Below are 16,846 nucleotides of genomic sequence, written 5' to 3'. Positions count from 1 at the left end.
GTTTCGGTTTTAACAGCAGCAAGCACAAACACTATAAATTTACAGTCACAAGAGAGAGTTTTTTAATAGGCACTCAACTTTGCAAAGGCAATAACTCTCTCAGTCTTACTTTCTTTAAAATGCTCCCACTGTTTTCAGAGGTAGCTGAGGCAGCTGGTAGTGCTCAGTACCGGTCTGACAAGGTGCTTTGAAATACCAATCACTGAGTTTATTCAACAGGGAGGACTCGTAAATGTGTCGAGCGGGGAAATATACAACGCCATACTTCAATTTGTTTTTGGTAAAGAAGGAGAGTTACGGCCTCAGCAGTGTGTACATCATACAGGTGATGTTATATACGCTCAGACGGGTTCTGAAAGCCATTCATCATCACGACAGTGGAGGAAAGTGCTTTTTGTTCCGTTATCCTCATGACAATCCCCTGTAACCTCCTGCCAACGCCACCCACATGTAAACGCTCATACGTGTAGACATGAGACGGCGGCAAAACCTGCTCAGCCTGATATGGAAATGCCGTCAGTGAATTACTGCACTTTTTGACGGGAAACTAGAGGCAAACCTGCGCCTCTGCCTATTAAATAAAACGCGGTCTTTATACCTTTGAGCGTTTTGATGTTGGGACAAAGGAAGCGCGCTCACAAACACAAACACACACACACACCCCAGTCTTCAGGGTGAAGTTGACTGACGTAGACTAACTCTGGCTCAGACATCCAGAAACTATCTTATACTGAGGATAAGCAAGAGCACATCCTGGCACGCCATAGACGTCGCATAGACAGTCACTAGGTGTCCATTTTTGGCAATGCCCTTAACTACCGACCTTCCTAAATAAGACAATGTTCCAATTACAGCGTTTACAAGAGTTTCTTCCAGAATATTTCTGTGTACGTGTTACTGAGTTTGACTTACGACCGAAGACATCCAGCCACGTGACGTCCCTACGCTCTGTGTCGGAAGTTTTCCTCCAGAACTTGCGGAAACCGTTTCCGCTGTTTCGTATTTTGATGGATTTACTGTTTCCTTGCTGGCCATGCTAAACTCTACAGTGTACAAATAGGTGTGCCCGTGTCCCTCTGCAACACATTTCAGTAATGCGACTACAACCAGAGTACTCCATGCTACGTGCCTTGATTAGAATATCGCTCACCACTGCTGTGACTTTATTTGGGCCGGTCAGACAATGCTGTTTACACGGAGGGGTCTTCATAGGAAGACGTTGCCGTCCATGGAAACTTCTCATCCTTGTGTTGTTTTCTTTGGACTCTGGCCAGTCTTTGCTTTCCAAAGACAGTGTTTGTGCTTTTTGAATGTTGAGCAAATTTCATCGGGTCCCCTGGTGGTGCAGCGGTCTGTTGTGTTGCCAACCAACAACTGGTTGGGGCCCCTGTGTTGCCTCCAGCTTGGTCGGGCGTCAGGACGGACACGACTGCTCGTGTTAGCAGCTGAGACGAGGGTATGTGTCCTGGTCATTGCACTGGCGCCTCCTCTGGCCGGTTGTGGCACCTGTTCTTTGTGCTGGAGTGGTGATGGGAGCTCGGAGGGAAAGGTATGATCCTCTCATGTGCTGTGTGTGTGTGTCATGGGCCGACCGGGCTTGGTAAAGTGTAGCTTCGTGAATTGGCAGCGTGCAGTTGAGTGGAAAGAACAGGGCGTTTCAGACGGTGATGCTGCACGCTGGGCAGAGGAATAGGAGGCATCCCTCTGCAAAAACTGGATTTGAAGGCAATAAACAACATATATCCCTTCAAACTGCAAAGGCTTCTTCCTCGGCCTGTGCTACAACCCTTCGCCAAGCGGAATGAAAATCAGCCTCGAAGTTTTTGCGTAATCCTGCTCACAATCAGACACGCCATTGAGGACATCCTCGCCGAAGATAATGAGCACAGACTGTCTGAAGAATGTCTAGTTGTTGTATAATTTTATTTATAAATCACATGGAAATGCCACGTTATTTTACTAGCTAACACCTTCCTGCTGAATCTTTTTACCAGACGTGTCTCTGAGCATAAATTATCCAGCAGTAGAAGAGTCAACATCCCGTAGATATCAGTAACAGAGCAGGAGTGGGAGTAAAACAGCAGGATGTCAACGGCGGAAAAATAGTAATCCATACTTCAGAGATATCAGGAGTAATCTGTATTTATGATTCCGTGGAAAATCATGACATTATCTCACCCTCCAAAGTTGGTGGTGCATTTGAAGCTGCAGGGGAAACTGTCCTACTTCAGAAGAAATCCGAGTTCAGCACAGAAAATATTTCATGGCATGTCAGAGCGCTCGGCACATGGTGAATAATGTTCAACATGACACCGTAATGCTTGTTCAGGTGAAAAACGGTTCCCTCCGCAACTTTCTGGGGCAACGGTAATAATATTCCATCCAGGATGGGGCGTGTGTGAAATATGGTGCTACTTCACATTCATGTATTCATCCCGGTGTGATAAATTAGGCCCCAGACATTTCAATCTAACTTCCTAAATAGAGCACTTTGTCATCACAAACTCTAACGTATGCTGGGTGATCAGCAGAATAATTCATGACCTTTTATATTTATCACATTCTGAACTGCTTGACATGCCTGACACACACACTGTTCAGAATTAGCCGTAAAACTAAATAATCACACGGAGAAGACAAAAAGCTGCTTTGATTTGAACTAATTCCTCTGCAGCTCTCCACGCCGCGGCCCAGCACTAACAAGAACTTCATCCCTTATCTTGATCTCTGCAGTCAAATATCATGCGTGAAATAAATTAGATTCGTGCAGCTGGGTGAGGATCATTTGTTTGAAGTGACACGGCTGATAGGCGTTGATTTACTTACACCATAATGGCCTTTTAATTGAGCTCTTCCATCCTTTGTAACATCAAAGCCTGACAAGTGGTGTGACAACAGGGCATTCTCTTCCCTCCTCGCTGAATGACAGGCACAATATGGCCGCCCTCATTCCTTCCAACTCCCTTCAGTTGCACACAAGCTTGAAACCGGACACCTCTTGCCTCAGGGACAAAATGTACAGTATGTCCAACACAATTTTGAATTTAAGTGGTTAGGCCCTTAGAAAATGCAAACTTCCTGCAGGGGCAGCTTGATTTTGTTTGGCTCCACATCAGGGAAAGTGTGCAACATGCAAGCTCTCAGTTTGATTTATTCGCAAAGACAGAAATACAAATAAAGAAAGCAATCTCATTTACCACCTTCCAGTGTTGCCATAGTCTGTTAAACCACAAGTCAAGTGTTATGACAGACTTTGTCTGCTGTGCTGGCATGTCTTAAGGGAGAGCAGAGGAGGCGTGTGGTGCGTTCTGAGCGTTGACAGATGTGGGACAATCGCTGAAATGCATCTCTCCTTCTGTAATGGTGTGTTTTGGGTTGAAACGCTTGCTGCTGACCGGTGATTATACGTCTCCATGTAGAGCACAGACTATGTTTGTTGTAGCTCGCATTTGGGTTTCTAAATGGTGCGTGGATTCATTCCTGACATTTATGAATGAGGGTTATGCCGAGGGTTAAATAAATAAAGCCATCAAAGTGGGGAGCAGGCGAGGAACAAAGTCACTGCTTCCCCCAACATTCTTCCTTTTTTTTTTTTCCCTCCTCTGTGTTGCACTGTTTAAATAACCCACAGGGTTTTCTATCAAAGTAACTTATTGAACAGGGGGAATCAATGCGTGACATAGACCCTGGTCCACTGCTCTGGAACACCTAACTGCTTCTTCTTTGATTTTATAGACAGCTGCAGGATTAATGGGGATCCAGTATGAAAGCAATTGACTCCTGTGTCGCCCTCCTCATTATTATTACTTTGAATCTGCACAGAATACAAAATAGACCAAAGGAGGAGACATGGAACCCTAAACAACAGACTTTGATTGCACTGAATACGTGAAGCTATTCCTCTAGTCACACGGTCCTCCCTATAAGATAGCATTTCCTCTCTTTAAAAGACCCCGCCATCCTTTACTCTGAGCTTCCTCTTTGTTATTTTGCAGTTTTTCCTATCGCTCCTTCTTTCATCAAGAAAAGATCCTTTAATACATCTTTCAAGAGCCTTTTTGAAAGCCGTATGCCGTTTATGTATGTGATTATAAACTGCGGCGAACCACCATCAAACATTTGTGTTTGCTTCCTCCTCAGAAACACGAAGGTAATTAAAGGCTAGGTTCCTGGAAAGGTACAATTTGTACAGGGATCATTTGTTCCACACCAAGCGAGGTGCAGTCCGTACTCTCCATACTGTAGCAGAGGACAGCCGTCTCATTCCCTCAGCCGCTAACCAAAGCTGCTCACTGCTGAGAGGAGAGCGTCACCTTCAGCTCAGGCTAAATAAGTTAGCATGTCCATTGGACACCACAGTTCGGGTGACATGCTGATTTGAAGCGGGGCAAATGAGGCTTGTTGACATCGGCTGCAAATGGTTCCTGCATCCAGGTGAAAAGAAACTGGCCCAACAAGCACTCCACTGTCGTGCCACTGAAACTGGACTTTTGAAACACGTGTGAACGGGATGGTGCGACTGAAGCGTACGCACGTCTGAGTGAACCGATCTCCGTCGAAAAGATGGAGGGTTTCAGTTTAGCCTTGGTGTTCCGCACATGTCCCAGAGGTCCTGCTACAGGAGTGGCACAGACAAGACGGGGTCCTCGTAGCAGGCAAAATCAACACATTCCTGACGGATGAAGACGAATGCTGTAAATGGTCACCTTTTCTGTAATATTCTTTGAATTCACCGTTGGACAATGAGGCCGCCTGCTAACTCGCTCTGCATGTGACTCAAACAGGAATGGCATCACATCACCTACCCCTTGGAGGTGGACATGTCAATACATTGATTCTTCCCTGGCTCTTACGACAGTATTTTGATTAAATGTCCCACAACTATGATAGATGGCGCTGTCCTCCAAGTTGATAAATCCTCATCGGCGGTCCCCCAAACGCAGTCATTTGGGGAGACGAAATGTTCCAGGCGGCCTACCAGGTCAGCGACACGCTGCCTTTGCTGCACTGACACAGAAAATTGTCGCCCGAGCTGTGTTCTACGGCGACGACACGCCGCTGTGTAGCAAGCTGCTGCTAACTTAGCTAGCAAAGTGTTTTAGCTACTTTCTCCAAACAATGGAAGATTGATTGTTGGGTGGAGGCAGGACTTCTTGCCTCACCTCCAGTGATGGCTGTCTCAACCCTTTCAGGAACAATTCCTATGTCCAAACCACGTGATGGACGTCAGCTCTGGATGTGTGGCTGAGGACTGTGATAAGAGCGGCCACTTAGAATCTCTGATTCAAGCAGAATGGAGATCAATGGTAAATGATTGTCTGGCGACTGTGTGGGTGAGGCCCGCAGGGAGCGATGGAAAGGTTTGTTTAGCACCTCCAGGCACATGTTTTCACAATCAATTTCCCTGCACCACTCAGGGAAAGGTCCAGCAGGTCTCTTAAATAGCCAGCAGAGTGTAGGGAGGGCACTTCCTGCTACAAAAGCAAGTGCGGATCTGTATTCATGTCCAGGATGCACTAAAATGTGTGCTGAAAATCATGTCCATGGAGGTGGATCATGAATGGTTGTGGCCATCATGGCTGATAGAAGAGCAGAGAGGTACGAGCCTGGTTCCTGGAGTTGTTTAGACTCCCTGGTTCCACTGTTTGTACCACTTTGATTGTGTTTTTGAAATTAGGGAAGAGGAGGAAGCCCGCCTCAAATGAAGCAACAACAGGAAGCGGTAACTGTGCCACAGCTGATGACCGACTTCAAGGCGAGTCATGAGAAGCTGAGAGAGAAGAGTCCTTTTGTTTCGCGCGGCCTCTCTCTCGGGGTGTTTGATCTTCCCTAGCTTCACTTCGGCGGTCGCTGCTTTGGTCTCGCTCTTTCCTCTCGCCTCCCGTTGATGTTTATCTGGCTGATATTCCTCATCCTGAACGCGATCCACGCTCCAGCGCTGGTTGGAGCCCAGGAAGAGCCTGTTTACGGCCGCTCGCATCGAGTCAACACAGATAATCTCACTGTAGCGCTGAGCAGAGTTGCTGCGCTCAACACAGATCTGTCTTGTCAGATTTGTTTTGAAAAGATGAGCGCATGATGACGAACTGCTACACAGAGATGTGATCAGGAGTTGTGTTTGCGTGTCAGTTATTTCTGTGTCGTTACTGTGATGAATTCAAGATTTTTTGGTTTCATCAACTCTCTCTCTTTCAGCCACAGAGTACAAACACTACAAATAAAGATAAGATGAACAAGAACAGAAGTTATGGAAGATAATATTCATTATTTACCTGCTGTTTTACTGTTCTACTTCACTATTTTTTTTGCACACACACACACACACACACACACACACAAAAAAGCCACACTTACCAAGAGATTCCACAACGTAGAATTCGCCCCGCCATTGTCACGCCTCGCTTGTTCTCACAGACCCGGCTAGGGCCGCCCCAGATGCTGATTTTACGCGACATTCCAGCATTTTGCAAGTGAATCCTTTTCTCTACTGATGTTCTCTCATATGAAGAATTTTAAGCCTGGAACCCAAGACAACCAATTACCAGATGACTAGTGACCATAAAGTGTCGCATTTTGGAGCAAAAATGGAACAGAAATCCCCCTAAACTGTCAACATTTCCATGCCAGCAACAGTGTGCTCCGCCAATCAGGGACGGCGCTGCTGGAGTTGATCTTTCCCCGTCCCCCGGCTCCAGCTTGCATGGTCACAACATTGAGCCTAAAGATCCAATGCCCCACAGAGAACATGAGTGGGATTTTCACTCCCGCGACCTCCCAGTCGAGTGTTTGTGGAGTTTGTAGTGTAATGGCTGCAGAATCTCCGATATGATTGATTGTTGTCAAAGACTGAGGCGTTTTGACCGTCTCCTCACGTGTGTGCTTCCCCCGAGGCTCCTGCTCGACCTCACCACACCAGCCGCTTCTGGCCAGCTGAGGGATGCAGAGCAGCGGCTGGCTAGCGTAGCTTCCTGACACCCACAACACAGCAGCACTGGCCAGGAGTCAACAGCTCACTGGCAGGACAGTTTTCACTTCGTCCCTGGAGGCTGATGTCACCCTGGTACAGACATCCTGACTCCTGCGCTCATTTCTAGATTTTTGGGGGGGGGGGGGGGGGGTTGATCAGTTCTGAGCTAGACTGTTTCAATCCTGAAGTCTGTTCTATGAGAGTCCTAGCAGCTAGCTGGCTAGCACCGTGAAGCGTTTAGCTGCAGGAGAGTCACGTAGCTCTCCAGCATCCCAACCAGGAACTCCTTGTAGCCGCTGATTCCTCTCTGCATCTTCTCAATGTCGTTTCATCAGGAAACAGAAGTGTTAAACATTTCCAAAACGCCCTCATTCATGAAATATGTGACCCAATAATCTTATTATTGTATTCAGTAAAGTTCTCTCAGCCATTAATCGATTTATTTTTGGTTTCTTGTGCTTCCAGACGTAGTTCGCCTGCTGACAGACCTGCTTTTACTGAGTTTTGAGAACAAACCAGCAGCAGTGGCCAGTGGCTCAGAGGACGCGTCTCTAATGAGCCCTGCACTTGGGCCCACCGCATTTACCACTTCCTAATTACTCCACTTGCGTCAGAACGTTGCAATTTGACTTCATTCATCGTGTTCTTACATGCAGAGACGTCGATAGCTAATATTTTCAGCAAAGCAAACGGATTCTTGCCTCCATCGAGGAGGAAATGTCTTCAGTTGGCACTCGTTTGCGTGTCCAAATTCGGTGGAAGGATGTTGCACTGGCCAAAGAGAGATTTAATACATTTTGCTGCAGATACTGTAAGTCACAGCGCCACCCGATGTTCAACTTGTGCACATGGCACTTAGTTTTCAGGTTGATCCAGGACGTGAAATTTGAGTTTTGTTTTGTTTTGTTTTTTTGTAATTTTACGGAAAATGTACATTTAAGGCGGTAATTATTGAATGCAGGCATGACGTCTTCACACCTGCAGAAGCGTGGTGGAACCTTTGAACCTTTGATGGATTCGCTGGGGATTCATGGAAGGGGATTTTGCCCGGATGTGCGCATATTTGGTCTCTTTGTCGGAAATTCAACCAGCATTGAATTTCTGGACACATGGCCGCTGAAATGTGGCGTATAAACCAATTTTAGAAACCACAGTTGGTATTTTAGTACATAAAAACAAATAACCACATTGATACATTTGAGAAGCGCTTGACCTCAGCGTCACCAACCGGCTCCAGAGAACATCTAACAAGGTGAAGCGAACATGAAGGTTCATGAGATCGCAGTAAATCTGTGGAGAACATGCAGAGAAATTCCACAGATTCCTGGTGGCTCTGCTTATCAGCCAGGTTCTCCTCCTGCCGTGTTCGCTCCTCAGCCGCTCCCTGTGAGACTCCCGTCCCCCGAGCATTTCACACGGATGCTGTTCCGTACGGATCCAAACTCATTCCTCTGAGAAAAGGGGAGAAACAGAAAGGAGGGCATGTCTCAAACTGGCAGCGGGTCCTCCTGTTGAGGCTCATGAGAGGAGCAGGGAGGAGCCAGACGCGCTTCTCGTCCTGCTAGCTTTTCTCTATCTCTTATACTTCGATGACAAACGTCTGAGTCCAGACAAACGAAAGCAACCTTTTTCAAACCAGGCAAATCGCTGACGCAATGGGAGGACAAATCAGTCCGGTCTGCGGCAGCTGAACGTCACACGTCCATCCATTCAAAATGTTATTCTTTAAAAAAGTCTTAGAAAAATGCTTCTTCGTCTTCCACGTGATTTCATTCCACCGGAGGAAAGAATGCACTTCTATCTCCGAAGTCACCCGCCGATGCAGATTCATTTTACTTCAGACTTTGTGTTCTTATCCACTCCCAATATTTGTGTCCAGGCCGCTCCCGCTGTTCCTGAATTCTCGCTAAGTGTCTCTCCCTGACGAGACGGCGTTCCCTCTCCCCCGCTTCTTATCACAAAGGCGACAGTGATGGATGGCCGTAAGTAGCCGCTCTGCTGTTTTAGGGCAGGAGGTCAAGGCGACAGTTACTCGAACCAAATGTTTTCTTTTACGCGGTCACCTTTCGTGCTGATTTCAGATTGTCAACAGGACCTCGTTTTTTTTCTTCTTCTTCTTCTTCTTTTTGTCATGTAGAATAAACAGCCTGCCGGTTGTGTTAAGACAGAAAAGCGATGATCTAAATAACCATTAATTCGTCTCTCCATATTTGCATTTGAACCATTGCTTGTGAAGATTAAGGAGAGCCCTCCCTGCCAGATATGTACAAATATCCATCAGCTAATTCACATTATGCAGTCTTTTGCCCACAGGTTATGAGGGATTAGGACTGATTTCGCACTCAATTGAGGCTGCAAAGGATTCAGAGAATCAAAGCCCCTCAAACTCAGACTATTTTGGGCAGCTCCTAATAGTTCTTGTCAGCCGTAATTTTTAAGTACTTTAACCAATTCATTGTATAATTAGGTTAACAAAATTAGCTCATTGCGAAGTCAGTCGGCAGGCGGTAATGCAATAAAGTTATTAACATTCCAGATTTATAGAAGCATTAATATGGAGGTGATCCGTCTTTATCACATTTTTCTTCCCCGGTTAAAAAAAAAAAACGGCATGAAGGAATAAAATAAAACTGACTCTGGCGTGACTAATATGTGACATTATACAGGACTTTATTGATTTTTTTTTTTTTTTTTTTTTTTTGTCCCCCAAGATCAAAAGACAGGAGACAAATGATCTGTCAGTCCATGTGTCAGCGCTAGAACCCGAAGGTTTTAGTCAAGGATGAAGGGGTGTGTGCGTGCTGAAACATAATCAAGAAAACACAAAGCATCCCGTGACAGTCGCCTGACAAGTCGGCGTTTGACGGTTTTACACTTGAACTTCATACTTCTGAGTCTGTGGGATGTGAACCATCTGGTTTGAGCCCCCGTCAGCTCTCGCTTCGTCCTGTGACTCGCGTGCGTGTACGTAGGGAACGCCACCTGTTCCTGATACTCCCCGGTTACCCCTGAGAGCGAAAGCGTGGCCGACTTAACTGCCGGCAAAATGTTGCTGACTCATGTTTCCGTGTCTTGGTGGTGCCTGTTTGATGAGTGACGCAACGGTTTAACAGCTGCCGGGTGGTAAAGGAGCCGCTAACCTGCGACGCTTGGCACAGACGTCTGAACGGAAAACACTTGCAGCTCCGCTCAAATCAACGTTTACAATCTTCACATTCACATGACGTCACAAAACTCCACGTGTCGCGTTACGGCCGAGTCAGACGAGGGGAGCCGGGCCGGATTTTACGCCGAAAGCGCCGCCGCCATCGCCGGCTGTGGTCCAGTGTCATGCGACAAACGCCGGCTGTGTCTGATGACTCAGCCTCTGGGGTCAGCGGTCAGTATCTCAGGGTTCTGGTCCCAGCCCGCGGGTCCAAGCCCTCCTTGTTCCGCACGCCGCTCTTTGTTTGCAGAGCAACTTGAGACGTTTGCAAGGAGCTGAGGGACGACAAACACAAGGGGATTATTTTCAAATTAGCCGGTTTGCACTCGGCCGACAGGTTCAAACCTCTTCCACAGCTGTGTTAAATCGTCAGACTCTCTGACTTTTTTCCAACTTTGCGTTTCGGCCAGTGCGTCCCGCCGCCTCTGCACGCCACCCTCGACTGTTTACGTGGCCGATCCAGGTGTGGTCGTGGCCAGGAAGTCTCGCGCCCTCCAGAGGTACGAGGCATTCCAGAGCGACCCTGACGCTGTTGCTAACGAGCTGCTGGACGAGGGGAGCCTCCGCCTTGTGTCTACTCCTCCACTCGGTGACAGCAAAGTCAAGGATGAGTCATGTGACCAGTTTTTCCTCTGCTCACGATACCACTGGCTTTGCTCTATGCATCATTACACTCACAAAAGAGCATTTTTAGTTTTAATAAGGGGTTCATGCACCGCATCCCAGAACGCTCTTCCCTCTCCGCGAAGTTCTTGTTCTTCTCGCTGCCTCGGACTTATGCTTCCTCATCTCGCGTTAAGTTTTCCACGCATGCATGATTGCACGGTTTCATTTCGACCAGCCTTTAGGTTTGAACATGTACATGCGAAACGGCCAAAAGCGAACTGTTTGATGCTCCTGAAGCTGCCGCCTGGTACCATTCAGTCACGGCTCCACCATATGGACCGTACCACTTTGCTTACAAGTCCAAAACTACAACGACCATTTTCCAGCTCCAAAACAAACACTAAAACAATCACACTGACTGTTGGAGTCGCTCGGATCAAGCGGTTCAATCGGCCAGCAGCAGATTCAGCCTCCACCCATGAATGACCAAAGAGTCCCGAGCAACACCAGGGACACGAACAGGAAGTGAACAGGAACAAACAGGGACCCACCAGAGGGTTTAGCGCACGTGACAGCACAATAAAAGAAGAAGAATTCGTATTCTTAGGGTTGTTTTGATAACTGGGGTAACTTCCGTGTGTATTTATTGGTCATTTGGCTCCCAGTGCAGCATCTACTGAAGGTTGTGGGCCCCTTCTCTCTCTCTCTCTCTCTCTCCCTCCCCCCTCTCTCTCTCTCCACTGGGCTGCGCTTGCACTTGTAAAACAAGTTGCGGGTGCCTGCGTGATGACGTCACACCCTGCCTCCGTGCGCGTTAACCCCGCCCACCTCCCCGTCGGGCTGCCTTCACTTTTGAAGTCTGAGACCAGAGAGCTGCTGAGGTCCGGACGGAACACACGCGCACGGGAACCTCCTCCGAACGTCGGGAGTCTTCGGACCGAGCTCCACTCTTGTATCCCTCCACAGAAGGAACTATTTTAATCTGATTCTTACCGCGGAGTTCTTTGGGTTTTTTTTCTTTTTGTTGTTGTTGTTGTTTTTATTATTTGAAAAAAAAAGAAAGGAACAGAAATCGGAGCCGCAGGGAGGTGAAGATGCTCCGGGTGAAGTAGCGCATCCTCCGGGACCTCTACGGGGCTCTGCTACCCGGGACCCTGCTACCCGTCCGGGACTTACATGGATTACAACATTTAAAAGATCCACTTGGAAGAGAAAGTACGGCCAGAGCGCTGCGCCCTCCAATGAAATATCCCCCCCCAGGTGCGGACCGAGTTCATATTCAGAGTGACAGAAGCGGCTCTCGTCCCGGTGCTCCGGTCTCCTCGTTGACCCCCCTGGACCCGATTCGGCAGGCGAGGCGGCTCCCGATCCGAGTGATCAAGATGTTGACCGCGCACACCGGACACTTGCTGCACCCGGAATATTTACAGCCCCTGACTTCCGCCCCGGTCAGCATCGAGGTACGTGTGCGGCATCAGAACCCTCCGGGGGCGCGGAGCTAGTTTTAGTTATATGATTGGTTAGTTAGTTAGATGGTTAGGTAGTTAGGTGGTTGGTTAGATGATGACACAACTCAGGAGGCGTCGGCGTCATTTCTGGCTCCAGAGCTGCGACGTGTTGTCATGTAGGAGTCGAGCTGCCATAAATCATGGAAGGTGTGGTTAGACTAATTTAATTAATTATCTTTTGAGATGTTTACCGGTGAACGACTCGTTATTAACTGAAGGTGAAGTCGCGACCCGTCATTTTCATATATTTTATAAACAGAATTTTGAATAGAAATAAATTGCAGCTCTTGTTTGAATTCTTTGGAGAGCTGCAGGATTTTCAGGTTTAGAGTTTTTCCTTCAGGCACTTTTTTGCATGAGAGAGAAAATTTTCTCTGAGCTGAAAATAAACAAACAGGGCTAATCAGACTGTGTTTTGTAACAGTTGGACGCCAAGAAGAGTCCACTGGCCCTGCTGGCTCAGACCTGCTCCCAGATTGGTAAACCAGACCCTCCGTCCTCCTCCAAGCTGGGCTCCTGCAGCCAGGGAGAGAAGGAGCCCAGCAGCCGCTCGTCCGTCTCCGTCCTGAAGCTGGGGGAGCACCGCCCCTCCCTGGAGGACAGGTCGAGCTTCAAGCCCTACAATAAAGGGAGCGGAGACTGTCGCAGAGACGGAGTTGCCACCAGCGGCTCCACCAGCAGCACTGATAAAGTCGGGTTTAGAGTTCCCAGCAATAATACTACAGCGAATGGGAATACAACCAACGGGCAGCAGTCCTATCCGCCCACCTCGCCCAGCTCTAGAGGCGGCAGCGGCACGCCGCCGGGACATTCGCAGCCACCGCCGCCTCACAAACGCAGCCAATCCCCTGCTGGACGGTCCCAGACTCCCAACGGAGAAGCTGCACGTGAGCAGGGGAGTCCCGGCAGCACCGGCAGCAGCAGTAATTCCAAAAAAGATATGGAAGTAAACAAGGCAGACTCTGACAGTCCGCACCTCGCTAACTCCAGCCAAGTCCGAGCCAGCACAAACTGCAGTAACGGCAGCTCTGATGGCGGGTCCAACCACGAGGCGGGGAAGGCGGAGCCTGCTCCGCCGAACCTTGGTGGTCCTGGACATATTACCCCCATCTCCCCCTACAAGACCAGCCAGCCTCTTTTCCCTCTACCTGCATCTAACATGGGCTACCACGGATCTGTGGTGGGGGCCTACGCCGGCTACCCCTCTCAGTTTGTTCCAGGGTTGGACCCGACCAAGTCGAGCCTCAGCGTGGGGGGCATGGGAGTCCCAGGAAAGCACCCCAGCTCCAGCCCTCTCACGGGTGCCTCCCCTCCCTCCTTCATGCAGGGTTTATGCAGGGACCCCTACTGTCTTAGCTATCCAAGTGTGTCCCACATCAGTGGGGGCAACTGCAACTCCTGCATCCACGACCCGTCCTCCAACCTCAAGTCCAGCTTCCCGTTGGTGTATCCCTCCCACCCGCTCCACTCCCTCCACCCCAGCTCTCTGCCATCCAGCATGCCCTCCTCCCTCTCCCACCCCCTCTACTCCTACAGCTTCATGCTCCCCAACGACCCCCTTCCCCACGCGTGTAACTGGGTCTCAGCCGCGGGGCCGTGTGACAAACGCTTCACCACGTCAGACGAGCTCCTGGCTCACCTGCGCACACACACGGCCCTGCCGGTCGGGATGGACAGCAAGCTGCTCTCGGTTTCCTCCTCTGGACCCGCCTCCTGTCACCTTCACCTCCCCCACCAGAGCAGTCCAGGCTCCATGCCCAGCTCGCTGTCCCTCCGAGGCCCCCCCAGCCTGGGCCTAGCTCGCTATCACCCCTACAGTAAGGTTCATCTTCCTCCGGGACCCTCCTCCATCTCCCTGCACTCGCTGCCCACCACAGGCCCGTACTACCCTCATTACGCTCTCTACAGTCAAAGACTCGGATCTGCCTCCGCTCTGGGCTACCAGTGATGCCACATCTCTGAAGGAACAGTTTGACTTCTTCTTTTTTGGGGAGAAATTTGTTTCATGGTTTTCTGGTGAGAGTCTGCCGATACGCTCTCATGTATTTTTTTTTTTTTAATGTAAGGCTGCAAGTACAAGTTAGCTTAGCTTCACGCTAAAGCTGGAAACGGGGCAAACAGGTTCTCGCTCTGCGTGAAGGGGACGTAATCCTACCACCAGTACTGCAAAAGCTGGAGAACAACCACATCATGACCGAAGTATTTACCCCAAACAAGCAGATCAAGAGATAATTCGCCACGTGTTTCATATTGCGTGACCCAGTCACTTACAGATGGTCTTGATTGTCCGCAGGGTCAAAAACGTCAAGGACTAGCTCGATAATGGATGTGATGCCAGAGTCTAGTCACTCGATTACACGTAGAGCCATTCTAAACCACGCCCCCTTTTCCATCTTCCAAACAAAACTTTTTCGCTTGACTCCAAACAATCATGACAAGCGACATTTGTGACTGGAAGGTATCAGGCTCGGGAAATTGATCGTATTTTTTCTGACTGAAGTTACTTTTTTTTGTTGTTGTTGTTTTTCTCACAGAAAATATAAAGTACTTAGACAGAAGTAAAGTTGGGCACTGGTACCGCATTCTCGGCCCTGGTACAGAAGTTGGCTCAAATGTGAGCGGTAACCCTACCTTATTGAGGCCTAGGCTCCCCAAGTCCTTGTGCTAAGCTAACCAGCTACCAGCCCTAACTGACATGAGAGCGGTCGCGTCTTCTCACCAAACTCTCCACCAGGAAGCGCAAACTTTTACTTTGAACCCACAGACAGGAAGTCGCTGCCTCCTTGGGTTGAAGGCGCCGGTGGGCGGAGCAAGTCCCGTCTTTTGGAAACGAAAGCTTCCCTCTCACTTGCTTTAGGTATTATATTAGAGATTTGTCTTCAGGCTAACCCCCCACCCCCTCCGCCCTTGAAGATCAGCGGACAACATGCGGCGCTTGCATGTTCTTGCACACGGCTCGGATACTTATGCAATAGTCGTGACGTGGTGCAGCTGACGTTTGACGACGCCCTGTGGGTTTTTTTGGGGGGGGGGGGGTTTGTTTGTTTTTTTCTTTTTGGCAAAGTGATGGTTTGATCTAGTAGCACTCGGCTGTTCAGGGCTCTTTCCGCAAACGATTCAGTGCTGGGAAATGTAGTGTGGCAGGGATGGCGGTAATAAAAGTCTGGCCACTGTTGCTTTTTCCCCTGCAGGAGATGCATGTAAGCTTGACACAACATACACACTTGGGTGTTTATCAGCCCCGGAGTTTGTGAGTTTCTTCATTATGATTTGTTTATTCCTACTGGGAAGCTGTATTTATTTTGTTCTGGGAATCTGGCATCTTACCCTCCTCTGAGCAGACGTGTGGAAAGCCTGATGACAGATGTTAACACTTCTCCAAGATTGAATGTTGAAATCACATCTCTCTCTCTCTCTCTCTCTCTCTCCCTCTCCCCGAATTCCTCAGTGTTTTTTTTTTTTTAATTTTCACAGCAAATCAATAAAAATGAGATGTGATATTTTTTGTAAAATTTGGAACACCCCGCGGTGTTATCCAGCGAAATGGGAGGTCATATTTTGTTAAATAAATCAAAGTGAAGATGTATCTTGTCCTGATTTTTTAGTTTTCCAACAGAAAAAAAAAAAATGCTTAAAATTTCAAATCCCTGGAGTTTATTCACCATTTATAAATACTTCACCCCAAAAAAGGGAATAAAAGCTGTTTTGCTTTCAAAATGCTCACAAAACTCTGTGTCCTGAGCTTGACATCAAGGCTTTGTTGCCCAGTCCCAGTTACACCAAAAAAGAAGTGTAAATTGTTTGTTTTTAAACTGAAATCAAAGTTTTAATGGATTATTTATCACACCGCTGGATAAACAGGATTATTACAGACGACGAACCTTGAAAGTTCAATGGATTGAGGCCGTTAGCCACCGTTAGCTTCTAGCTAACCAGGCTGGCTCTTTCTGCTTCCTGGAGCCACAGTGGAGCGACGCAGCGGTGAAGAAAACATCTTCGTGAAATCTGTGAGCGCTTGAAAGAGAAAAATATACTTTTTTGGGTGAAGTATCAATCTAAGGGGCCGTCCGCACCACGAACAATAACTATAAATTTATGGTTTTATAGATCGGTCCAGCTCAACTAGACGGTGGAGTCCATACCACAACTACACACACACACACACATACATATATATATATATATATATATATATATATATATATATATATATATATATATACCATACATTTACAGAGTTTATTTTTTGGTGTGTGCAGCCCTTTAAGGCAGACGGCGGGTGCTGCCCCTGCTTGTAGAGACACTGCTGGTTTTGTACTAAAACAAATCTTTCTTTAAAGGTCAGCTGCTCAAAGGACATTAAAGAGGAGATTAGATGAAGTGGCTGTTCATTTTATTATCTTTAGAGGGCTCGACGAGCGGAAGAACAGCCCAGACCCGTCTTTGATGGTTATGTTTTTAATTGCCGGTGTTCACTCTCGTCAGTCACAGTCAGACCTCACAAGAAGTGATGTGCGTATGTGAATATGATCGTAAAAACTTTACCGTACGGGTTAGTCC

General features: G+C 48.0%; 1 protein-coding gene across 5 annotated transcripts in view; it reads left to right on the top strand.

Moving 5' to 3' along the window:
• Positions 1-15,861, top strand: part of LOC147243664 (zinc finger protein 703-like) — an 85,082-nt gene extending 69,221 nt beyond the window's left edge. For 3 of the 5 annotated variants that reach the window (XM_086187906.1, XM_086187904.1, XM_086187902.1), the window contains 3 exons: positions 8,847-8,949; positions 11,548-12,238; positions 12,711-15,861. In XM_086187906.1, coding sequence (XP_086044032.1) covers positions 12,020-12,238; positions 12,711-14,234 — 1,743 coding nt within the window. In that variant the 5' untranslated portion in view covers positions 8,847-8,949; positions 11,548-12,019 and the 3' untranslated portion in view covers positions 14,235-15,861. The remainder of the gene's footprint in view (positions 1-8,846; positions 8,950-11,547; positions 12,239-12,710) is intronic. The other 2 variants (XM_086187907.1, XM_086187903.1) reach the window with 2 other exon arrangements.
• The last annotated feature ends 985 nt before the right edge of the window (positions 15,862-16,846 follow it).

Source organism: Aulostomus chinensis, chromosome 19, assembly GCF_037954235.1.
Source record: "Aulostomus chinensis isolate RoL2024-O1b breed Wild chromosome 19, RoL_Achi_v1.0, whole genome shotgun sequence".
NCBI lineage: Eukaryota > Metazoa > Chordata > Actinopteri > Syngnathiformes > Aulostomidae > Aulostomus > Aulostomus chinensis.
Note: the sequence above shows the minus strand (reverse complement) of the source record. Positions and strands in the feature narration are given on the sequence as shown.